The sequence below is a fragment of the Mycteria americana genome, chromosome 5, assembly GCF_035582795.1.
Source record: "Mycteria americana isolate JAX WOST 10 ecotype Jacksonville Zoo and Gardens chromosome 5, USCA_MyAme_1.0, whole genome shotgun sequence".
Taxonomy (NCBI): Eukaryota; Metazoa; Chordata; class Aves; order Ciconiiformes; family Ciconiidae; genus Mycteria; species Mycteria americana.
Genome location: NC_134369.1, coordinates 33828118 through 33854402, shown reverse-complemented (window position 1 = coordinate 33854402; position 26285 = coordinate 33828118). Strand labels below are relative to the sequence as shown.

The window sequence follows — 26285 nt, the reverse complement described above, 5'->3', positions numbered from 1 at the left end:
TTCAGAATGCGGAAGTGCTTGAACAAAAAGCCGATTTGGAAAAACGTTTTAATTTCAAGACTTTGGAGGGAAGACGGCAAAAGCCACGGAGGTTGGTAACAGGCCGTTGAACTCCATCTCACGTGAGGAATCTAGACCAAGCCATCAGAGAAGAAAAGTTGCTCCTGTCTGCTGGCTGTCATGGCATACCTGCCCCAAATTTAGGTTTCGTGACAGCAAATGTTTATAAAAGCCACGAACAAGTAAAAAAACTAAAAGCAGCTCTACACAAAAGTATCTTTGGTAAATTCACATCTGCAGAAACCTGTCAGAAGCCTGAACAACCTATACATTGATGTTATAGCCCTCTTCAGGAATATTGTATCCAATTCATCTGAATTTTAGAGAAGTACTCTTATTTGGCACCAGAGTTATTCTGCCAGTTTTGATCCTAAGGCAGTCTTAATGAATCTTACAGAGGAGCCATAGGCAGGTTTCATAATATAACAGGAACCTAACCTTTAATCACAGAGAAGTTTCCATATATGTTAAATAGTAGCAAAACGCTTTGTTAAGAAAAAATGTGCCTTTCCTTACAGTGGTCATAGCAAAACAACACTGCTGTCTTGTAGTACTGAACAAGAACCAACGTGTGATTGTGTAGAGATTGTTCAAATCGAAAGTGAAACTAGCCAATATTAATTGGCCTATCTGAGAAAAATGATAAAGGGAAATTCTCATGAAATTACTGTTTTGAATTATTTTTAGGCTCTAATATCTTTGGGTGACGCTAGACATAGCAACCAGGGAAAGAAAAAAGAATATGGAACTCAGGAGAACTGAGCTCTTTCTATGTTCTTGGGTTTGAGTTCCAGCTCTACCACAAACCTCCAGTTAAACCTTCACACAAGTAGTTTATTATCTTTGTCACTCATTTCTCCATTTTGGAATCAAAGTACTTCCTTTACTATATTTTGTATATTCGGACTGTAAGATCTGCTATAGTATATGACTATAGCGGAGAGTATAAGAAGCCTTCACAATGATCCCCAGGATGGTGGTCTAACATGCTGCTTGAGTCTCTAGATGCCATCATGTAAGTGATACTAACACTAATTCTGTCCTTTGCTTTTTTAATTTCATCTTAACTTTATCTTGGTGAAGTGCCGCATCTTAAAGAGCACTGACCTCTACAGACATGCTGAGCATCTTCCACAAGAGTTGGGGGCACTCATCACTTCCCAGAGAAAGACAGTACCTTGTACAATCAGACACAGTCTCTACAAGGTAAACTGAGATGGTTGAAAGAGATAATAGCTTATTTGTAATGATTCCATTCATTCATCCACAAGCATACTCACATAGGTATATCCTATATGTCAGATTAAAAACAGATCAGGCATTGTTTAAGCGGCATCTAAAAATCTGCTATCGGTATTTGCCTCAAACAATTCTACCATGGTTCATCATAGCAAATGAAAAATACTTCTGTTTACTTTTACCTCTTCAACAGCTGGTAAAAAAAAAAAAAAAAGCCATTTCTGTAGTTCAGCTGAACACTAGACTGCCCAGAGGTAAGTAACAGGACAGACACTAGCACAGGACACCAGCTCATTCTCACCAGAGTAGCAGCACACACAGCCTCTACTCCACACCCTCCAAGTGGGTGGGGAGGCTGCCTGATGTGAGACCTCACTGTTGGCTTTCAGTCCAAAACCAAAAGGCAGCAGTGAACCGAGACAAAAGCTTTCCAGTCATATTCTTTACATGTACATAGCACGTGAAATGAAAGCTCTGTGTGTATGTATGTACATATCTATATTTAGCCATCTTGTAAAACTGAAGTAGGACGCTACCAATTTAAATGCCACCAGAGTTTTTGGCCATACGCACCCTATCTGTTCTCATCTGCATAGCTGCAAAGCTTGGGTAATACCTGGCTGTCAGCAGGGTTTACTGTAGGTAATACCACTTCCACAATATTGATACCTGACCCAACACAGAATCATGATACCACCCAGTACCACAAAACCACTAAGTATATAGGACAAGGAGCAATTAAGATTTCAAGGGGCCTTGGGTGTAATCAGGGATCTCTCTTCCATTTGTAACCCTCATCTTTCCAGCTGCTCTGATATTACTGAGGGCCAGAACCCTACTGCTTGCCTTCACGGCACCTACAGATCAAGGTGGTGGTAGGACAATTGGAAATTCTCCTTCTTCTCCCATTCCTCTGGAAGAACAGGCTACCCAGCCCAGCCCAACCCTCTCCCTCACCTATTCCCAGACTCACAGCCCTCCCATGCACAGAAGCTCTGCTCTGCTCTTGCTCTTGTACCGGACAGGAGAACAGCCAGCTGAGGAGTGAGTGTGGAAGCACGAGCTGCTTCCAGCCCTCCCACTGCTCCACGCTGAAGTGCTGTGCAAATACCACTGCCCAGTTCTGCAGAGAATCAGGTTTGCCCATACTTGGTTGAACAGAAGTCTAGTTTCATGAATTTTATGAGAGTACCGACATCTAATAACTTTAGCACTCTGCACCTAGAAAATCACAGTATTAGCAACATGTCAATGTATTGCCCATGACTGGGGATTTGCTTCAAATCTATACCACTGTTCATAGGAGTCTTGACTGCTACACTATAATGACTCATGTAACAGCTCATATCCATTACAACGATGAAAACTTGGCTGCACTTGAGCCGTAATACTTGGTTCTGATGATATGAATGTACCACTGAAACGTGACGACCGGCCGATGTGAAAATAAATGTCAGGAATACTTAGGGTAATTCCTAAAGGTCTGGTAATAATATTGACTGTATTGTCACTGAAGCAGTTATCGTAAGTAAGTTTTGGCAATACTTTATTTCTACTGCATATTTATTGGATAGGCTACTGGATGGGATGGAGGATGCTTAGAAATAGTATTAACATGAACATTGCTAGACCCTTGATCAACCAACTTACTAGGGCATTCCATGCATGTAAGTCTGAGTACAGTGGCAGAGGAAAACAGACATCTAAAGGCTGCATCAGCAACACCTATTCCAGTGTTCTGATCTTTACAACGTTGGCTGTAACTATTCTTAAAACCAAACACTTCCAACTGAAACCAAATAAAAGCATCAGACCAGGACAATAAAAGTAAATGTTCTATTAAGAAGCAAGCAGCAACTGACCCCAAAAAAAACATTATAGTGCACTTGCATTTTACAAAAAACAGGAGACTGTTGGAACACGACTGTTTTCTTCATTAGGTTTTGGTATCACCAAATATGAAACTCTCACTCACTGAACTGGGCCACGTACTACCTAAACCTGCAAGGTGCCAACACTGCAAAAGTAGGTTGTAACTATATATACTATGTTATTACTAAATGATTTATTATACCATTGAACTGCTAGCAAGACAATAGCTTGACTGTACTTACTGACCAGCTATTGAATTGGTTTACTGACCAAAACAAAAATCCTAGGTCTATGTATCTCCCAAGTTATGTAGAAGTCTTGAACTTCTGGATAAGACTTATTGCTATAATGAGCCGCTCCGAAAGCCCAGATGCAGTCCAAGCAAGTATTCACACGCCCTGATGCTGATCCGATTGACTGCTGGATTGACAGCTTTTGGAGCTAAGATCACCTTCAGTGTTTGTTACGGTGGCAGTCTCACTACAAGTACTTCTAAACAGTTAACAAATGTAAAACATAATAAAACTAAGGTTTAGCCCTAATTTGACGTTGTAGAATTGCATTGCTTGCGTATGTTATATAACATATAACCAATTCAACAGTCTCCTATACAAAAATCAGCTACTCGCATATTAACCCAGCACAAGCACTCTCTAGCTGAGAACAGCTCTAAGCCGTGACTAGGATGTCCAAGCCCTAGGTGGAGTGAAACTATGGAACATTTAGATTAGATTTCTTCCAGATTTGTTTTAGATGTCCTACAGTTGTCATCTCTGTGCTTCTTAAGGGATCTTAAATTGCCACATCTTTGCCCCACACAATCATCTAATGTTTAACTGAGGAATGAAGAGGTCAGCATAAGGTAGCTTCCTAGGTTCAGCATTAGGCTTTACCTCAGTGTCCCACTCCAAAACATACAGGATTTCTGCTGTCCACGTGGAAAATAAATTACACTATCTTCTCCTCAAATTGTCAAAAGCTACCTTTAAATGGAGATCCAATGTTTTCCATAGGTTTTATACTTTTAAATCAGAGAAGGGAAAAATCCCTTTTTTGCCTAGTGAGTCTATTCGGGATATGCACAGATGGAGTGAAATTATTTTGTGGTGTAACTGATAAGGAAAGTTAATCACTAGATAGAAATTGGTTGGAAAATAGATTTAAATGGCAGAGCGATATAACTTGCCTTATTTGGCTGCCACCGGCAATGCAACAAAAGTAGCACTCCTGAGATGCAGAAGAGATGTTTATAGTAGGGAAAACAACACAGAGACAGACATGCTGAGGTCTCTTTATCTGATAACTTTGTGGTAATTGCCTTTCATGCCCTGTGGCATGCAGGATGCACTAATTTGGCATTCAGTGAGTACAGCAAAGAAACATAACGCAAACAAAGAAGAGTCAAAATCTACACTACTGCTTTACCTTACTAAATTACCAAGGCACAGCAGTGTTTGCATCATCACAAAGTCTGAGTCCTCTTCCTAGAGTCCAGTCTCATTTCCATCAGTGTAACCTGACTGATTTCACCAGTTCTTTCTGGTCAGCTCTGCTGTGAGGTCTGGTTCTATTTGCTGGCTGAGATTTTGCCCTTGGTTTGAACCCCAGCTTAGTGGTTACAGGCATTTCTTCCTCTTGTTCAGCTGTCTGCTGACATCTCCTGTACTGAAGGTAGGGAACCTTCAAAAACTGTTTCTACCAAAATCAACATAAATTTTGCCTCTGATTTTACTGGGTTTAGAACTTGTCTCTATCACCTCTTCCTCTCTCTTCACCAACTACTGCAGAGAAGCAAAGTCATCAGTATTGCTGAGCATAGCTCAGTTCCCAGACACCTTCTTCTGTTAAACAGGCTTTTAAATATTCTTAATTTACATTTTGGGGTTTTCTCCTGTACTTTTTATACTGGCAGTGTTTTGCCTCTTAAAAACCACACACAGCTGTGAGTACGTGTGTTCCCTCTTTCTCATAATAGCTGACCTCAAAGACAGCAAGCCTTTATTACTAACTGCAGGGAAGAATACACAACAGTATGCTCTACCTGACACAGCTGTAGCTCCTCTGCATCTGCTTTACAGTCACTCATTCAGCATCCAAACTCATCGCTTCACATAGTTTAATTGTGGGGGAAGAGTACCAAGGACAACAAGAACAAAAGAAGAATGGACTAAGGTACACATACAGGCATACGCACATATACAAATGTGGCATATGCTCACTAATTTTTATTATTTGCTGTTTATAATCTGGTCACACCCTTGGTCCCCAGCCCCATTATGAAAAATCTTATCAGTGTACTGTTCCATGCACACAGCGGTCTTTTTCACAAAGATTAGGCAGCAGATGCCAGAGTGAGATTTTGTATTAATAACACACTGAGGCAATAATTAGTAATACATTGATTCTTTACATCCTTATGAATTTGCTAATAGAGGCCAGGATTCACCCCTACGGAAGGTAAATTCAGCTCCCACTGCATTCAGTACAAGTTGTACATATTTCTGCAAGGGATGAGTTGAGTGCAGAGCGTTTGGTGGTTATTGTTACAGCAAATCAAGTAAGATGTAACAGACGCAAAGAGAAATGGTTGGAGAGGGGCAAAGATAAAGTCCAAGGTCTAAATGCCAGGTTTGCATGTATGCCAGCTGCTCTGCAGCACAGAGAGAGAGGCAAACAAATACTTACCAGGTTTAATTTCCAGCAGCTTCAGCCTGGAATCCTCAGGGGGATGCAAACGCCTTTTTTTGCGCCAGCAACGTGCTGGGTACGTGTACAGCTGACCTGGGGCCAGGCCTGAAGATTAAAGGCAAAAAATAAATATAATCACATTTCAGTTTGTAAACCACAAGCACTGTCTGTAGCATCTTTGTTCTTGCCCTTCCAGCATCTCCTTGTTGGAAGGTTCAATCCTGCAAATCATGAGGCAGAACTACGCACCCAAGGCATCCAGTGCTCCTGAGGCTCCTCAGCACCTCTTGGGATCAGGCCGACAGAGAATCTAGGTCTCACTTATACACTTCACTCAGCTCACTGAAACCAGAGCTGCACATAAATAATTTGTGATTTCTTCAGGGTAAATAGAATTTCAGACTCTCCTGGGTCACAGGGGTGATGCCTCCTCCACAGGCAGAGAAAGCCCCTTAGGAGAGAAGAGATGAAGTTCCAACATGCAAATCCTAAGGCCCTGATGCATACAGCAACTCAGGAAATTTGTGTCTTTCAGGTGGGAGCAAACCAAGATCCATGAGGTCTGGCTATTTGGACTCTCTGTTTTTGCTTAAATTCTGGACTTTTGTTTCAAGACAGATTCTTCATTCTGGGTACTACCTCCTCATGCCAACATCCTGAATGAGGGAGGAGATACAGCAGTAATGTTTATATTACTGCATGCTCCGTTGAATCACCGTTGGCATCGCTGGCTTCTGAGCTGCCCTGGCTCTCCTGGCAGACGCCCCTTAGCCAACGTTCAAGCTATGCTTTGCTCTCTTGTATTCAGAACACAGCAGGGCTTCGTGAATGCATCGCTACTAGGGGCACAGAATCACGCTGCCAAGCGCTTCAAAGTATCCTTAACTGCCCCAGATACTCATGACACACAGAAATACCCAGCAAGACACAGAAAAGTTGGAAGAATGTCATTCTCTCCCCTGCTTCCCCTGCCCTCTCTATCCACCAGTTCTGCTTTGGCTCTTCTGTCCTTCTGCTGTCGCTGTTAGTCTTGAAGGGGCTACAGAGCGCAACTGCAATTCCAGACTCATTGCCCTTAGAAAACAGGTAAGACCACATAAGAGAGAGGACAGGAGTGGTGTTGTCATATCTGAAACTGTACCGACAGTGAACAGCTGGACAACATGAAGGAAGTGCCAACAGCTTGAGGGCAGCAGGATGGTCTAAGAGTTCTCAGCTATCCCTTCTGAAGCAGCCAGGAAACTGGGACAAAACTGGGAACAAAACTGACTCGCTGAACAAATGAGGATAATGAAAAAAAAATATCCTGTTACTTGGCGGGGGGGAGGGGACGACACAATAAAATTGCTCACCTCAAGAATGGTGGACTTTCCAAGAATGGGCTAATCAAATTCTGGAAGTGAAGCCTAAGCTCCTGGTTTGAAATATTTCAGCTGTTGGGAATGCCAGTTCAGACCCCAGCACTTGCCACCTACTTCCAAGGCCTTGGTGCATAAACAGAGCATCTACAGCACACTGCCTGGTTATGGCCGAGCGATGGAGTATTCGCAGAGATCCTGGCTGTTCCAGGGCACAGAGTGCTACTGAACTGGGGCTTTTCATATGCTTGTTTGCTTCACAGCTTGCTGGGCATTATGCCCACCCAAGAAGGACAATTTCAGAGCAGGGCACTTGGGACTGGTTTGGAAATAAAAATGTGAATAACTAGCAATTCTACAGTGTTTGGACACACTTCTTCATGGCACTTTGCAAACATTAACCACTGCAAACAATTGCTATTATGATGAGGTGGATTGTGCCTGGCTCTGATGTGAGTCATTAAAGAGGTGGAGGCAAGAAGCCTCACCCTTTCACAGCAGGTCCTGTGCAAGAACTCGCTCACAACATTGAAATGGCGGTTGCTAGACCAAAGCAATAGGACTGAGGATCAGCCCTCCATTGCACAGGCCTCCACAGAGGAGTAATTTGAATGACATAAGCACCACGGCTTTGAGCATTTGTCCCAGACAGAGAGGAGCAAGGATCTACTGCAGTTTTGGGGAGTATCTGTTAATGTGGGCTCAATTATTGAGTGGTCTTATATGAATTAGCAGTTCTGGATTCAGCCAGGATAGTGAAAGCCAACCAGAAATGCTGAACGCCCAACAAGAAACAAAGCAGGTATCCTTGAAAAGACAGAGGTGGGAAAGCCTCTTCCCTAGAGGACATACAGCCCATGCCAGGTGGCAGATAGATCAATAGGAGATGGATGATCCAACATCCATCTCTACACCCCTTGAGGTAAGCTCTCTGTTCCTATTCACAATACCCTTGCTCATTAATACACGGCCATCCAATGAACTTAAAATACATACCAGACCTTCACTTGAGCCAAACCCATCAAATGCTACCTTCAGTTCTCCACCCTGACCCCCATCTGTCACTGTGCTGGCTCACATGAAGTGTGGATCTTTGATTGTTGACACAAAGGAGGGGCAGCAAGGAAAGGGTCAGTTCTGAACACTTTGAATCTAGCCCCTCCACAGTCAATCTTGCAGTGCATATGGAAATAATGCATATACAGGTCTTGCTGTCTTCAGTCGTGGCTCAGTTGTCTCTCTCTCTGGTGCCTTATAGGGCAACCAGAGAAGGTTCCAACCATTTGCTTATAGAGGAAATAGCAGAACCTGCAGTGAGTTATGTTGTTTATCTCATTAGTGTAGGAGAGTCATAACTCTAAGCTCCTGTGAAAGGCCAGGGGGGAGGAGGGGAAAAGAAGGAGGGAGTTATGTGCAGTATTGTGTGAAATTAACCCTGAACTGTTTATCATGAGATGCAGTTTTCTGACTCCTTTAACAAAGAGGACAGCAAGAAACCAGGTTAGTATGCTGAGATCCTGACTCTCCTCTCTGTTTTGCAAGCCCTCTGTAAGTGAAAAGAGGTCCTGGAGCTTTGCCATTTGTCTTTATACAGTGTTTCAGGTTAGGGATAGTAAATGGCAGTGAATAAAGCACACAAGACAGACACTAGGGTGGCTGGCAGAGAATTTTCAGAGCCCTTCAGTATGGGCATAAGTGCATTGTGTATAGCCTGAAAACAGGCATGCTAAAACTGTAGAGGGATGCTTTGACCCAACATAACGCTACAAGAAATAGATGATGCAAAGAGACCCAAGGGAGCACTAAATGGGCTAATAAAAATAAAGAAAGAAGAGAGCAAATATGGGGGGGAGGGCTGCTTCATTTCGCACTGATTATTCTAATTCAGAATAACAAAGGCACCAGATTTGGTGGCTGATGCAGATGCAGGAGGCTTGTTTCACTTAAGACTCTCTGTGAAGAATGTTCCACCATTAGTCCCCCCTGCAGCCCTGCAGGAGAAATGACACTGATCCTCTTTTGCAGGATAAGCTGCCAAACAGTTCACTATCAGAAGTAAGGACAGAAAGATTTGCACAGTGAATTTGCTCAAGGTAGTCCAGAGAGCTTGTGGCTGAGCGTTAAGACCTCTTGGTTCCTGGTGTGATGCCCTAACACTGTTATGATGACTTCTTCTGTAAGTGTGGAGACACCAATGAGATCCATACAAGACTACCTATGCCTGTCTTTGTAGCAGATGCTCTTGCCAAAACATTACTTGTGGATATAGTGGATGTATACCCACTTATGACTGCATTCAAAAGGATAAAAATAGCAGCACCTTACTCATAACCAGATGCTACAAGAACAGAAATTCCTTGGGTAAACAGATTAGCAAAAAAAAAAGGAAAGCTAGTTTTGCCAAAGCATAATCTCTTAGGAATGGGGAATTTTCAGCTGAAACAAAAACCCAACTGTGGTCATGAAGCAACCTACAAAAGAAGGGTTAGCCCAGAACCTGAGACAACTCTCAGCTTGTAAACCACATTCAGCAGTCCCAGATTACTGCAGTAGTTTTGGCAGCTGAAACATTCTCATGGTATTTTTAATGCTGGCAAAACACCTATTGTCTCCTGGACCAGAAGTGCATTTTACTATAGAAAATGGTGGTGCATTCTACCTGCACCACCAGTGCATTTTACTACAGAAAGAGTTTTCTGATAGTACTGCAAGACATTACTAAATCTACTTTGGATATTTTAGGAATAGGAGCGGTGCAAGGATCCTTCCCTCAGTATATCCTAGGAAAGGGATAGAAAAAGTTTCAGCTAAGCACTCTTCAGAGGCGGCAATTGCTTTCTTAGTCTGCCTCCAGGAGGGGAGGGAAATATCCTATGTGTTCCTCCCACTGCACCTCCTGCAAACTGGTCAGTGGAAGAGATAAGAGCAGGCTGCACCTTCTCATAATTCCAGATCTGGAGTTTTGGGGGTTTTTTTTCAGTATGTTTTACAGGAACTGGCATGTGTATGTGCACACATGTGCATGTCATGCTTCCGGTGCCCATGCACCCTAGCCCCGTCCCTGCCTGGATTCTCTGGTCTGCACTGAACAAAACAAAAAAATACAAACCCAGTTTGGTGCTGTCAAAAAATCTGTTCCCTGAGCTAACGGTGGGTCAGATACTGAGCCATGCTCTAGAAAAATTCCCCCTGAGGTTCAGGAGGACTTCTGTCTGAGTGACATCTCCAGTCTTTGAACTGGTGACTGTCCTTTGCCTTTCAAACAAAGATTTCAGGCAGATTTACTCTAACAAAGGAAAGACTGACCAAAGTCTACAAAAATAACAGTGCTCTTTTCCCTTGAGCTTCACTGAGCTTTGGAACAGGCATTAGCCAAAGCTCTTTAAGGACATATACCAACTTCTTTCTGCACCTGAGAAAACTGCAGCTCCAGAACTGATATCCAAGTAACTTGTCCAAAGCAGAACTAGGATTTATAGGTGTATTTCTAACCATCAGAACAACGTTCATTCCAATAACTGGACTCTCCTATATTTTACCTCGGCTCTATATCCTTCCCAATATAATTCCTTGTTTTCGGCATTCACCTGAGAAACTCCCACCTCCACCTCTCCACCCTGAAGATAATTCCAGTCCTGCTTAGAGTAGAGCATTGTGTCTTCTGCTACAGACTGGGATCAATAGCATTAAAAGAGCTACAATGATGCGGCCTTAGAAGCTACCACGTCAGGCACTTCTTTGGGTAGAGAGAGAATAATTAGGATGAACTCTCTGCAGTTACCAAAGGAAATCCCCTGCAGGCACAGAGGTTTAGGCAGCTTCTCTTCCGTGTGGCCTGTAGCGGGTTTGAGCTCCTATTAATTAAACCCCATGAGGGCTCAGTGGCCAGCCCTCCATACATGCACAGGCATACACAGACACAACACTACCAACCTGGTCCCCTGTGCCTCTTCTCCATCCAGATGTAGCAGTTGTTCTGAGCTACCCCAGTCTGCGAATCCAGGAAGGGAAGGCGGACACTTCGCTCAGCACACAGCCGAGAGTTGTAGCTGCGACAGTGCTCAATTGCTTCTTTGTAGAACTGGTCCCCGAGTCTGCCAAAAGAGACAGGGCAGAGAGTAAGAAAGAGTGCGATGCCCCCTCAGACAAGACTAGGCAAAAGGGGACATAAGGTTGGTTTAAAAAGGGACAGGCAGAAAAACTTTCCCTGAACACATGCAGAGCTTGCTGACACGAGACACTGCTGAAGCAGATCATGCAGAAAGTGCCACCAAAGATCAGACTCTCAGGAACTGGACACGGATCTTTTCAGTAGTGGCATAGCTGCTGAATAAGCAAATGATGCAACCACACTGGCCCATGACCCTGGGTCAGGCAACATACACACCACGGTGAACTCATTCTATTGTTTCTCTTCCCCCATAGTTTGCCCAGCCAATTCAGCAAACCAGTCATTTCAATCCTATGTTACAGCAACTCCTGCAGTATATTTTGAGCAACCAGAACGCCAGCCAAGTTTAGAAGAACTTCACTCCAGCATTTCTAGTGTCAGAGAGCCCATAAGAGCAAAGGACATAGTCCTCATATTGTGTGCTTCTGAGGCATGAAAACACACCCCGTAACAACTAGGGCCATGTCTGCAATGGTCGGGCTAGACGTTTTGTCATAACCCTTCCAGAGTTTTCCACAGTCAAGCCTGAGGCACCAACAGCAGCAGGCTACAACCGCAACCGGTAAGATCCAGCACGGCAAACGCTGCTTTCCTCTGGAGCCCAGTGGGAGGAACCGTTCTAAAGACAATGTCACTTATTTCATAAATAACTATTTGTTCAAAAATTCTGTAGAATCTTCATCTTCCCTTGAGAAAGGTTTAAAAACTCTGCCTGCTGGAGATTACCAAAATCCTCCCTCCAAATTTTTCTAAACAGGGAAAAGCATCAAAGTAAAGCTACCCTGAAGACACAAAGCAGCTGTCATGCTGGAGCACTGCAAAGTAGGTGGGCCACACTGCTGAACCTCATTCTTGATCTATTGTCAAGGTGAAATTCAGTCGTGACATGAATAGCTAGGAAAGCTACCCATTAGGGGTAAGTTCATTAGAAAATAGGAGTAGAGTGATACATAGCATAACTTGCTCTGACTCTGATATTCATTAGTGTGCAAAGAGAGTATAGCATGCACAGCAAGGGAGCCGAAGGGATGCGTGCACAGAGATAAAAGAGGCTCCCTTTCCTGTTCTATTAGTTGTTTTCCCTGCCACCCTCTTCCGTAGGCACAATTGGCATTTTAAAAGTATACTCCTTTTGCACACCTCTGAATGTCAAATCGGTGCAAATTGCTCTGTTTTACCACCTGTGTCTTTCTTCTGACTCACGTCTTTTAAGTCACTCCTTGGTTGCACCTTACGACTTCCATGGGAGCCATACTCTTTTCCCCTGGGCAGTACTGGCGCAATATCCTCTCGCTGACAGGGTCCAACAGCAGAGGCTCAGGGAAGAACACAAGAGCAGGGCAAATACAGAGGGAGGCACCTCTGGTTCTCCCTTCTCACTTCTGATGATCAGAACTTAACTTCCCCAAGTCTCAGGTTACCCAATGGTGGGGATAGTATGTTTAATAGACCTTGATGAATCTTTCTTCCGTGAATTTATCCAACCAACTCTTCAACCTACTTATCTTTTTCGTACCTAAAACGTTGTGGGGCGATGAGTTCCACAGCTGAAATATGATTCATATGAAAAAAGCATTTCCTGATGCTTGTTTTAAGCCATATCTATCTCAATTATTTACAATTACGGGTCCATAAGTCTCTCACAAAGCTTCCACCAGGTCATTTCTGTAATGGGCAGGGGGTATCCAGCACGCTGAGCCCCTGGATGTGGAACGAGCACTGTGCCTGGATGCTGGAGCCCACCAGCTTCCTGCTGCCCTCTGCCACTCTGACTTCAGCCGCTGCATTTCAGAGTGTCCCCAAGGGAGACAAGAGGGCAGTCCTCCAAAAGCAGGACTTGCACACAGGAGTCAGGAGCACATCCTTTGGCTACAGAGACTTTCTAAGGGTTGTTCAGCGGTGTCGTGCAGCATTAAATGTCTGTGTGAACGTGGTGCCTCACAGCCCTGTCCACCCCCCGCTGACCACCAGCTCCTGGGCAGCAGCCAGTGCGGGGACCTTTGCAGGGCAGCTGAAGGAGAGAGCTCTCGGCACTGTACAAGCAAGTGGAGGGCAGAGCCATGGGCAGAGCATGTACAGCAGGATCCCTCTGGACACCGAGTCCCCCGCAATGACCTCAAACCTCTTTTTCCATAAAAAGGCAGGGGGGGAGGGAAGGGGAGCAGAGGAGAAAGGAAAAGATAAGCTGCACTACTATACAAAGAATGTGACTAGGAAGAAATGAAAGCTTATTAAAAGCTGTAATTAAAGTTGTACACTTGTGTAATCAAAGTCAGTAACAAGGAGACTCCAGTTGATCAAAGATTAACAGCTCTTTCCACAAACACTTGAGCTTCCACAGAGCTATGTCAGATTCCCCCTATATTAAGCCAGGGATGCTCACTAACTCCAAGGAGTTTACTGGAAGGAAGAGCACAACTGTGTGACAACAAACTGCCACCACTGCATAGGTTTTCTTTATGCTAAAAATTACTCCAGTCATTAGAATATGCACACCACAAAGCATCTGTATTAACAAAACCAATACATCTCAGCAACCCAAATAAAGGATCTGGCTGGAGATGACCTCAGTGTCCACCTTCTAAGACTGAAAATAACTATTAATCTTAGAATGTTAAATATTTGGCTTTAAATGACACTGTCAAGTACGGTGTAAGATTAAATTTCAGATTTTTCGAAGAGGGAGAAAAGGGGTTTTGAGATCCTAATGGCAGAGAAGCTACCAAGTTAATGGGTCAAATTCACTCTTGACACAATCTTGTAGTCTAGCTGTTTCATTATATTTATTTTAAAGATTTTAAATATGCATCTTTTGCCTTAAAGAAAAATAATAATTTAGGAGAAGCATTTAGTCACTTCCATACTTTAAGAAAGCTTGCCTTGGCTCCACTACAGCAAGCATGATCAAAAACCCCAGCCCCTAAGTATTCACTGGAAAGATATTCAGATACTGGGACCTTGAGGACTTGCCCTGATGGAATTTTAAAAAGTGACAAATAATCAAATATAGGAAAGTAAAGAAACAGTATTTCCTTGTGACAGTCATATCTCTGGAAAACAGCTTCCCTGCAATTACTTTTGGGTGGTTGGTTGTTTCGTTTTACCATTAGTCTTCACTGGATTGACTCTGACTCGTTCCAAATTTCAGTTAGTTTTTTCTAAGGAACTTTAAACTTAGACATATTTTTTTTCTTTGTTTTCAGTGCTACATATCTAAACACAGCATATTTTATCTTACACAGGAAAACCAGAAAGTATTATTAGAATTGGGGCAAAAAAGGGAAAGTATGGTCCTATTATGCTCATCAGTGGGGAGTCATGGAGGTGGGACAAATCCCAGCCCCCTCCCAGGAGGTTTATAATGGAGCTGGAGAATAGACAAGGGCGGGAATAAGGCTGGAACACACACGAGCTCAAATGAAACTCAAACAGATCGGCTGAGTTTGAGCAAGTAAGATACATGAAGAGAAAAAAATAAACGGACAACATTAATAGTAAAAAGTGTATCACATGTCAGAAAGATTAATTATCTGATGTTACATGCTTCATAGTTTTCCCAAGCTGTGTTGCTATGGAAGACTTACACTTCATCTCCTGAAAAAATATCTGTAAAAACTATGGGGAATTTCTGCATTATTTTTATGAAAAGTATGCATGAGTCAGTGCTGTGCTGTGATTGACTGCAAGGGTCGATTCTTCCCTTTGGACACGGGAGTGAAAGGTCACACAGGCTTGTCTAGATTGATATTAATGACACAAAATCATCAGCATATGCATAGATTTCAAAGATGCTGAGGAAAAAAATCAAGGAGCAGACATGAACAACTGCTGGCCAAGGAAGGCAAATCATACTGAAAGCAGCACAACTGGAAATACAGAATAAAGTTGTCAGCACACTGGGAAAAGCACATAGCCCCTCAGTGCAGGGCCACAGGTGAAATCCCAGGTGCTTGGGACAGGCGAGCCGGTGACACTGCTGCCATACACGCAGGCTTTGCATTTACATTCCAGCCTAAGGACACTAAAATAACCTGGTTCTGGCTGACTAATAAAAGCTCGCTGGCTTGGAAAAGAACAACCTATGCTATTACAATCTTCTGTAAGGCTGCATAGGACGGATATATGTCTAGTAGGAGTTAGGGGCTCTTTTTTGGTGAAAAAGGGCCAGACTGAAACTAAACAGCAGGCTCGGAGCAGCGGAAGCACAGCGTGAACGGGGAGGTGAGCACTCTGAAAGCACCACCAGCCCCATGGGTCCTGGGAGAGCGATGTGACGCTGGTGCAATTCTATGCAGCCTTGCAGGTAGTCACTGGCATGAGAGCATACACCAGGATGGAGGATCAGACCCTGTGACTTCCATGAGATCACCGTCCTTTTAAGCGTTAAGAAACGGAGGTTTTCTATCATGGAATCAGGTCAGTTAATAACAAAGTCAGCAAAGAACAACACTTCCCTTCTCTCAACCTTTGCCTGCCTGCTCTAACTAGACCATAAGTTTTCTGAGCAGACTCTGACCTACTACTTTTCTGTACAGTACCTAGTGCCATGACTCGTCTGTCTAGGCATGCCCTTAAACAAAAAAACCAACAAGAACTGGCCTGGCTTATAAGCCCGTAAGTTAGCAACAAGGACCAAGAGCCTGGCTTCACTCCAGCTGCTTCAGGACGTTCATTTCTCTCCTGACAAGGGATCCTGGTGGGCCCTGAAAGCAGCAGAGCAGCTCTCCACCGCTACTTTCCAGCCCATTCTGCAAAGTCCCAGCTATTCAAGTGCACTACACCTTTTACAAAAGCTACAAAAGGGACAGAATCTAGTGCACCCCTCCTGCAGTGCCTATCACATTTCAGGTTAGGATCCAGAGAAGGAGAGCACTCACTGAAGACATGTAACCAGCCAAGCTCAACCATGATTACAGGCCCACATCACCCCTGGAAAATGTATGACAAAGAACCAGTCTTCCTTAAGTGCAGCTCTTAAATTCCCACCAGATCCTTTGAGTATGAATCCAGATTGTCTCCAGTTCCTGAGGCCAGGCCCCTTTCTAGTCATTTCCCTCTAAACCCATGCTCACTACATGACTAGGCAAGTAAAAAGCTGATAGCACAGAAAGAAATGACTAATCATGTAACAGAAAGCAACAGACTTTTCCTTCTGAAGTTTGCAATGGTCCCCAGCCATGATCAAAAATGTGGGACTTGCTCTCCTCAAGACTATGGAGTTTTCATTTACTATACCTTTAGCCTTTAGTCTTATATTTCAGATCATTTGATACTGTGAGGAACGCTGAGGACAACTGAAAAGGACATTTTAAATCAGAAATTGTTCTTCAGCAGCCCTGCCATCCAGTTTCAAACTGAGAAGCGGTGGGAAACAAGTGATGCAACGCGGCTTCAGAAAATACTCTGCACTCTCCTTTTGGAGGCATTCATGAATGAGTCTGGAAATGAAGCACCAGTGGGGTCTGGGCCCCACTGGTGCCCAGTCCCCACACAAAGATGGACAGAGACTAAGAAAAGTCTTTCTTTGTCCATCACAAAGATGGACAGAGACTAAGAAATCATGCAGATGCTATCTGAGCTATCAGCTGCCTGCAACACTGCAGACCAAGAGGTACAGCTTGACCAACCATGTCTTGGCTAGTGCTGAGAGAACTGCACTGAGCTGGCTACACTCGTTCCTTTCCAGCAGATCCCAGGAGGCCCCTGACAGGCGGCTGCTCCTCCTCTCCATGAGCCTTGACATGAAGAATGCCACAGGGCTCAATTCCTCCACCACTTCTATTTAATATCTATGCAAAACCTCCAGGGAATATGATGAAGTATAAGGGCAGCAATGCCAGCCATTACGTTGATGACACGCAGCTTTATGTATCTTTTCCCCCCTCACACAGAAAGCACTCTCCAAAATCTCTCAGTGTTGAAAGCAAGGGTGTCATGGCTGGCAGAGGCTGAAGTCAGAAGAGATAGTAGTGAGGCTGGCTGGAAGTGGGAAACATTACAAACTATGAGCTAACGTTGTTTATGATTCAAAGACAGAAACTAATGTGGACAATCTAATAGACACAATCATCAAAAGGCCTTCCTCTCTCTCTCTCTTTCTCTCTCTCCAGTCAGCATAATTCTCTTTTCAAGCAGTGGTCTGGCCATGCTCATGTGTGTTTTTCACATCTGGGCTGGCCTACTATGACTCTCTACCTTAGACTAGATAAGCAACAAAGACAGAGCTAGTTGCAAAACTGTGGTACCTACCTTATCACAAAGCAAGCCAAAGAGATCAGTAGTCCTCAGCCTGTCCTCATGCCTTTTCCTCATACACTCTGAAATACCACTGGTTTTCACAAAGGGCACAGCGAGCTAAGGTCAAGACGCTTGAACAGCTGCTTCTCCTTGCTAGACCCAGAACAGCAGATGCAACTGGAAATCTGTGCTTAACAGAGCCCAGTATCACCAGACTCCTGCAGTGCCTTCGGACAGCAGACCCCCAGCTCCAGAGCATCTTCCCAGAAGAGATAAAGAATTCTGCTCTGCTCATCCTCACATTACACTGCAAGATGCTAACACAACATTCATCAAAAGATCCAAGCAAAACAAAATATGACATATTCAAGAGTATCAGACCACTATTGAGCATTAAACAACAAAGGACTGGCTGGGCCCCTCCTTTGGCTGTACTCTTTGGAACGTCTAGTCTATAGACAGCTCCTAAATGCTACAATCATGCACTCTTTGCAACTGCAGAGAGGCAGGATACAGAGACTCAACAGAAATACAGAATGGCTTTCCTGACATTAGGTGAAGCGTAAGAGATTGCTCAAAATCCTACCACAAACTCCGAGGGCAAGCCAGAAAGTGCAGGAATGTGCAGATTCAGTTTTCTCATAACGGTCAGTTGCATCTGTCCCTGCACGACATCCTCTAATGATGTAAGGGGTGTGAACGTGAGCAAAGGCAAAACAGGATTTCCAGATGGGCTACAGAATGACTCAAACTTTCTGGGCTTTCAGTTTTTTAACATAAACTTGGCAGCTTTGTAAAGACCCACAAAAACATGTCTATCCTAGACTCTCCAAGAGCCAGAGTCATTGAGACATCTATTTCATTTCTATACATATTGAATAATTTCACCTGATGCACAAAGAGAGGCCTGTATAACTTTCCCCAGCATGGGAGTCAGGGGAAAAAAAAGGGCTAGCAGAACTGTTTCAGTAGTAGATAGAGTACACAAATCAGACCACAAAGCAGTATGCAGTTGCAAGCAGAGACAGTGTTGCTGGAGCAGCAATGATTGAACGGTAAATGAAAGGAAAGGCTTGCAAGGAGAGTTAATGCCTTTTATTGGAAGAACTCATACAGTTTGGTCAAAACAGACAAGCTTTCAAGCATTTGTTCAAAAGTACTGTGCCAGGTGCATAGGCTGTATGTGGTGCAAGAGATTAGGAGCCATCAGAGAGCTGATGACAAGTTCCTGAGTCAGCACTGGCACAGCCCAGATGTTACAGCAGTCAAGGAGATGCCCTGAGCTACGAGACTAGGTTGAATCCTCAATCAGTGAAAGAGCAATGTAGATTTTCCAGCACCCTCCTCTGAGCACCCAGTATTAGCCCATCCCCTTACAATTTGGGGAAAATTGACCTGATTAGCCCCATCCTCACAAGTATTGTGGAAGTACGAGAGCTCTGCCAGCATTTCCATTTAAAGAAAAGAAACAGCAGCACAAGTTAATACTGTCGAGAAGAGTGTGGTACATCAGGGTATTTCACTGATGGCAGCCTGCAGGGGAAATCTGGCTTTAAGGGTCAAGAGCTGCTGCCATCTTTGTGCAGGAAGGAGGACCAGAGCTGGAGGTATTCCTCTTCCTGCAGCTGTGCATGGCCCCACACAATGCCTGCAGCAACATTCCCAGCTCTCAAAGCCAAAAAGGTGGGATCACGATGTCCACCTTACTCAGCAGTTAACATACAGAGTTGTTGGCTAGATATAACAGATAACTGTGTATGGTACAAAATGATGTGTGCTCAGATGAGGTATTTCAGAAGATTAATTTCTCGGCCTCATTCAAATATACTGGACTGTGAACAATTATAATATGGTGCTTGTGGTAATTTGTCCACTTCTCCTCTTACTTTTCCTCCATTCCCATAGAGAGGTAACAGCAGCAGTTTCCATGCCACACACCAAGCTATCTAAGGTGTTTCCATAGACAGTCATTGCATACAATCTCTATTAGACTCAGCACAGTGACCAATTAGGTTAATCTCAGAGGCAGACTCCTTGGGGATATCTCAGAGCATCTATTCTTTCTCAGGCCAGGGTTTCTGTTTTAAAGAGATGCAGCATCATCCAATTAAATGAAAAACAGGTGCAAAAGGTAATAACCTAGACCTCTTTTGTATCTGAAGACAGCAGTCAGAATTCAGCTTGGTCCTAACCTCCCCCAAAAGGTCAAAAATTCTCTCCAATTACTAAAGGAATGAACTAATGAAAACTTCAGCAACAATATTAGATTGGACATGACAACATCCAAGAGATTTTTTTATATGTATTTTTAAAGAAGCATCTCAAGCTGCTGGGGCTTGGGGTCACCAGAAGTCTGTTTGGCGTAGTACAATCATAGCCTTAGGGGTCAGAGGTAGTCAAAGACAAAGTCTATCAATTCAACTCCCTCAGTCCTGATTTCCCACAGTGGACCTATCTTTTGCATTCCTACATCCAGGAGAAAGGTAGATTAGTAAAAAATGTAATCTATCACCCGAGCTGGCACCAGGCAGCCAGCAAACCAGAGTTCTACGAATGACTCTGCCGCAACTTCCTTTGTAGCTTGAACAGTTCCCCTGCAGAACACAGGTAACACCCTGCACTTACCTCACTAATAAATCGTGCGCATTACTTTAGGCACTAAAAGATGCTCAGATCATAAACAGACATCCTCTCCTAGCTCTAGCTGTGCTGGCTAAAAATATCACCCGTTCCCTCCTACCCTGCTGCTTTTCACTGCCTGTCTCCTACAGCTTACTGCTCCCACACCTCCCGCCAGTAGCAATACTTGCATGAGTGCTCCCTGATCTACTTCAGGCAAGGCCATTTGATCTGTTTGAGCAAACCCAGCTGACATTGCCTGGAGGAGCTGAGGGTGAGCTCACAAAACCCCTTCTCCACCAGAGGTAGTCTCCAGCAGTACAACCAGCTTAGGTAAGTCTTCAAGTAGCACACTTGGTTGTTTGCAATGGGAAAAAGCCTGTCCGTACCATCAGTGGCGACAGCTATGTCACTCAGTCAGCACGGCCCTCTCGGGAGACACACCATATACAAATGGAAGAAGTTTTTCCCTACCACCACAGTTACATCATCGGCCCAAATGACATCAGCTAAGCTGACAAGAGCATTCCTTTTCATGTGTCTCTATGTATCTCATCTTTCATGAAGCCGTGTATCTCCATCAGATTTCAACAGGCAGTGAGATGCCAGGAAAGAGCACGAGGGTTTTGCATGCTTTTAGCCATGTCAGAATCGCAAGTGACCAAGCTCTACAGCACAGTCCTGGTCTGAATGACCCCTGTTAGCCCTCTTGGAAGTTCCCAGGCTGGGATTTCCCCTGCACCTTGTGCAGTTATTTAGTAGACAAATATACAATGCCATTCAATCCAGATGGCAGAATTTAGAAGAGATGGAAATAAACATGCAAGTAGAAGAGCAGTAGAAATGTTCCTAAATGGCAGGCAAGCTTCCCCACCACACAGAACTGTAATTACATTAATATTTTAGGTACTTCCTGTCCTGTGACTAGAAGGAGTTAGTGAGCTCACATTTTTCTGCTGACTTGCCTCTTTTGGTGGAACCTTGTATCTCCTGCTGCAAAGCAAATCCCACTACAGGAAACAATCCTGCTCAGGTGAAAATGATCACAGAAGTAGCAAAGCGGAGTTTTATCTAGATCTAAATAAACCCACATAATTATTAGAGTTTACCTTGCCTCTGAGGTCAGCCTTGGAAAAAAAATCAGCTACAGCCAATACTTTAAAGATAAAGTTACTAATCTTGAATGGGTAGCACTTTCAGTTCCTCAGTCACGATAAGTATGACAAATAGAATACACATGTAAGAAAACACAAAAATCTACTCTACCCAGTCAATAATTATTAACCACACAAAACACTTACAATGGGAAATCATATTTTCTGTTCTCTACAAAGTCATCTTAAGCCTAGATAACTATTTCTCTTGAATACACAGGAACAATCATTCTGTTACTTGTATAAATCTACTGACCTCAGCAGACGTAGAGCAGGGATATACTTGACTCATGCTACATAGGGGAATTCCCAAGAGGACTGTGAATTAGATTTCCTTTTCTCACCTCTTTCCCCCAGTTCTACCCGCAAATGGAAGTAGGACAGATTACGGGCATTCCTCTGCTGAAGTATCATTATTACTCCTCAAAAAGGAACAGTAGAAGTTAGAAGTAAGAGCTGGAACAGATGCACTGTGTCCTCCAACACATCATCTCACAGTTCCCTCAGCATAAAGAATGCTCTGCATTGAGAGCACACTTGAACTAACTCAAAGGTCTAGGCACAGGATCTTCTGCACCTGGAGCATATCCCATGGGAGCAGAGAAAACCATCATTCAAATACACACATTGCTTTAACTCTGAGAAGTGATGTTTCAAACACCTGTGCCCTTGGTTCTATAGATACTTATGCAGCATATAAGAGGAACTGTTTGATAAAGTCAAGAAAAAGCACTTGCCACAACTAGCTTTCAGAATCCAAATATCTGATGGTTGTTCCCCTATACACCAACTTTCCTTGCACGTGGTTTTCTTCTGGCTTGCCTCCTGTTCTCAGCACCACCTTAACTCAAGTATCAGGTTGAGGTGGTTATTATTGTAGAACAGCTAAAGCAAATAGAAAAGCCTTGTAACACACTTAGCAATTAGCAAAGCTTGCAGAAGTGTGTTCCTGCGATTATCACTGCACAATAAAGATCCTCTCTTCTGCTCAAACAACTTACTTTTTGGCAAGTTTCACTGTTCTTAAAGTCTCCAGTTGTTTAACGCCTATCCCAGTCATGCTAGGGCAGATCTCAGATCCCTCTTTGGCCCTGTGTGTTCACTGCGGTCTTCAAAGACTCACGATGAAACCCTGCCTGTGACCAAGCATTAGGTCCCAGTTCAGCAAAGCACCTCATTGAGTGTGCAGGTCCCCTTCAATTCAAAGTTAGGCAGATACTTGAATGTCTTGCTGAACAGAGGTGGCAGCTGAACAGACAGCACATGCTTCAGTGCACTTTTAGAATGAAGTCTTAGAAGCAGGTGCACGTGGGCAAGCCTGTTCAGGTGAGTTTATCATGTTTTCCTAGCCGGAACTAGCCAGACCTAACACATTACTTCCATTTTCTTTCTGGGATATAATACAGTGTAGTAGTTAAAGCTGTAGGTCACAAAATATAATCTAGGGATCGTGAGACAGTCATTAACCAGTGGAAATAGGAGCTGGGTAGATATCATTATCTCTACATTACAGATGAGACACAGAGAGTTTGCATAACAAAGCCATAGAGAAAGAGAAGGCACTTTTCTTATTTCCCAGTTTTGCTCCATCTTTTCTTCTGAAATTCATTTCCTCGCTCTTCGAGACTTCCTTCCCCAACTGCAATCCAGCAATTTTCTTCACTCAGAGGCAAAGCTGACTCTATGTCATCCCTGAAAGCTAGCTGAAGCTCTTCTACACAAAAATCAGTTAAAGAAATACAAGAGCAACCCTTCTTTTTGCCAGACATGCTGTAAAAGCTACCTGAACAGTCTAGTGACAATGACAATGATAAGCAAAGACAATGACTAAACAAGAATTTGGACATGGAACTAAACCGCATACTGAGTCTCCACTTGCCTGCACCCCAATTAGTACAGAATGGAGACGAGCATCGCAGTGGTCTATAAACAGGACCAGGAAAAGATTGACAAGTAACTGAAGGAAAAGAACTGAGGGAGTCAACTGTCAGAGCAAGGAGAGGTTACAGAAAAAACGAGAGAGAGAGGTTAGCCCATTGCCCTGGAGTAATGGCTAGCCTTTAACATATGGCCTCTGCTCCTGTCAGTATTTCTTCTTGGACAGGTTATCTCAGGAATTTATGCTTTCCAATAATTACCTTTCAGAGGGCTCTCACTTATCTGGCAAGAGGAATCCACCAGTAACCTGACCTGCATTGCTCATGCAATCGCCATCCACCCCCTCTAACCTTTCATCCCATCTCTCAAAGCAAAAGCATGCAGTTCTTCCCAGACTTCCAGTGCTGCATCAGCAAAGGCTGGTGAAGTTGATAAAAATAAGAGTTTTAATGCTTAATGCTACACAAACATTGATGAGCTTGCGGGTAAAAGCAGTAAAATATTACCAGCAGGTTAAAATACCTCCTGTAGTAATGTAGTATTATCCAGAACTGAAGCATGAACGCTCGTCTTGCACTATCACGAGAAGCATTTTTACCTGAGAGTAAGTTTTATTATTTTATTGCAGCAGACCTCAGCCAGTCCGTATTGGTTTTAATAAATTCTGGGACTCGCAGGGCCCTCTATTTAAGCTCTCTTCTTGTTACCCTCCCAATCTACCTTTCTTCCACTATGTGAATTGCTTTCCTTCTTGAAATATCAGTGCCAAAGAGAAGCTTTTGCTTTTGGCATTCACTCCAGAGCCATTTCAGATTAACTTGTCCATCTCTGCTAAAGTATGTGTTATCAGACTCAGTGGGTTATTACACTCCCATTCATGCTTTGATCAAGGCCCTCCCAGGTTAGCTTTTTGTATAAGGGACTCCATTACATCCTGTACAAGCTGATGGGCACCGTTTTATTCCCAGTACCATGGCCGGGACAGGGAGAAGGATTCTTATTTTCTTTTCTGGGTGTAATGAGACATCTCTTCAGCCAGTCAGTGATCATAAGGAAATACTTCATCATGAAGTTCTGAGAAAGGATCGGGCCTGACACAAGGAGTAAAAAGTCATATAACGTCCCACGTGGGACCCTGTCATCAGTCCAGAAATGTATGGTCAGGGCACACGGACCATCAAATCTCTGTTGCAGCGTGGATTTGCCTCAAATTAGCTTGCAGCCACTTCTGACAGGTACCCAGAGGAATCTCTCTTTCTTGTACACTGGCAACACAACTAACTTTGGCCTGGGAGAACGTCCATGCCTCACTCTGGCTGCGGTATTTTAAAGGAGTTACATATCGCGTTCAGAGCCGTGAGAACTTTGGACCAACGCACACGCTCTCCCTGGCATTCCCATGCTCCCATCTGAACAGGACTGTACCACAAGAAAGAGTTTGATGTGGGGAGAGCATAAGAGGGGAGGGCAAGAGAAAGCTGCTCTTCCCTCATTAAACTTCAATAGGTGCCTAGGCCCAGCAATGCTGCACTACAGTTTGGATTTATGTTCTCCAATTAACACAATTCACAGCATAAAGTTTTCTCTTTCTGTTTTGAAGGGGGAAGAAGGGGAGAAAAACCACAATCGAGCATTTGGCACAACAAACTTCCCCAGCTATCCTCTGGGAACAAAAAGGGAGGGGAAAAAAAAGGCTTGTTGCCACACAATTTAAAATAACCCATCTTTGCTGGCTCCTCTCTGTCTCAGGGGTAGATCCAAGTCTTAGCCCCCACCCATTAGGGCTGAAGGCCCAAAGCACTTGACATTCACCAGGAGCAGCAAAACAGCTCCACGGCAATGGAAGGGGGAAGGGAAGAGTCCCTCCGCTGGCAGGAGTTGAGAAGGGAAGGAAATGGAAGCATCTGCAAAAAGGTCGCAACATAAGGAGGGTATGGAAGTCTTCTGCTTCTGAGGACCACCACCCACAGATGAATCATCTTGGTGTAGTTGCTACTGAGCACAAAGCAGGCAGGTAAAATGTCTCCTCTGCCCTCAACTGGGGGTTCTCCATTGTGGTTAGCTTAGGAACCGCTCCTATTTGACAGCAACATTGTTGGCTCTATCACACGCACAACAGAATGATTATCTCCTTTCTCTCCAAACGTACACTCTCCCCTCTTCTCCCCAAAGAGAACCGCAAGCCATATGCACTGAATACTAAAAAAATCTCATCTTTGGTGAGAGTTATGAGAGAAAAGCCCTTCAGAGATTCTTTCTTTGGCATTTTTGCGTAACATACACTAAACAGTTACACACTGAATCTTTCTCAGCATAAAAAGAAAGACTAGGAGATAGCACCATATCACTCAGTGGAACACAGGACATTTTCGCAGAAGTTAGAAAATAATCTAATATATTACATAGCTCAACAATGCTCAACTTGAGTTCCTTAAAACATCATATGTGGGTTCTGTAGGAAACTGTAGACTTAATCAGAGCCTCTCTTTGCTCAATAAACAAGAAGGCTTAGCCAATATTTCAAGGCACTAGAGATTGTTCTTTACTCTTTGATGTAGTGAAAGAGAGAGGCAGAAAGATGGAGAGATGGGAAGCAACTCTTTTCACCAGCAAGCAGGAAGAAAATACAATTGCAGAGTTCTACAAGCTAATCGTGGTGTGATGATCCAACACTGCGCTAAGGCATCTGCTCACAGCTTACCATCAACATGCAACAATGATGACAAAGCATCAAAGACAGCACATCACAGCACAGCATCAGGTTACCACACCCTGGTGATTATGTCGCTTCCTCTCAGTTCATTCAAGAACCAAACTTTTCAGGTTTGCCTATCACTAATCTATAGTGTTGCCCATACAGACAGACTGCATATACGTACAAATGAATCACTGCCACATGGAGATTCTTGTTTGTAAGGCTGCCATGAATGACTTTGAATATTTTAATTTGGAGGAGCTATAGGAACTCATGTTCGGTTTTTGAATGCAAAGAATGCCTGGTGTTTATTT

The 26285-nt window shown here is 43.7% G+C and overlaps 1 protein-coding gene across 2 annotated transcripts in view; it reads right to left on the bottom strand.

Annotated features, from left to right (window-relative positions):
* Window positions 1–26285, bottom strand: part of DPF3 (double PHD fingers 3) — a 142653-nt gene that overhangs the window by 61203 nt on the left and 55165 nt on the right. For both annotated transcript variants that reach the window (XM_075502867.1, XM_075502868.1), the window contains exons 2-3: window positions 11151–11311; window positions 5857–5964 (exon numbers count right to left, since the gene is read on the bottom strand). In XM_075502867.1, coding sequence (XP_075358982.1) covers window positions 5857–5964; window positions 11151–11175 — 133 coding nt within the window. In that variant the 5' untranslated portion in view covers window positions 11176–11311. The remainder of the gene's footprint in view (window positions 1–5856; window positions 5965–11150; window positions 11312–26285) is intronic.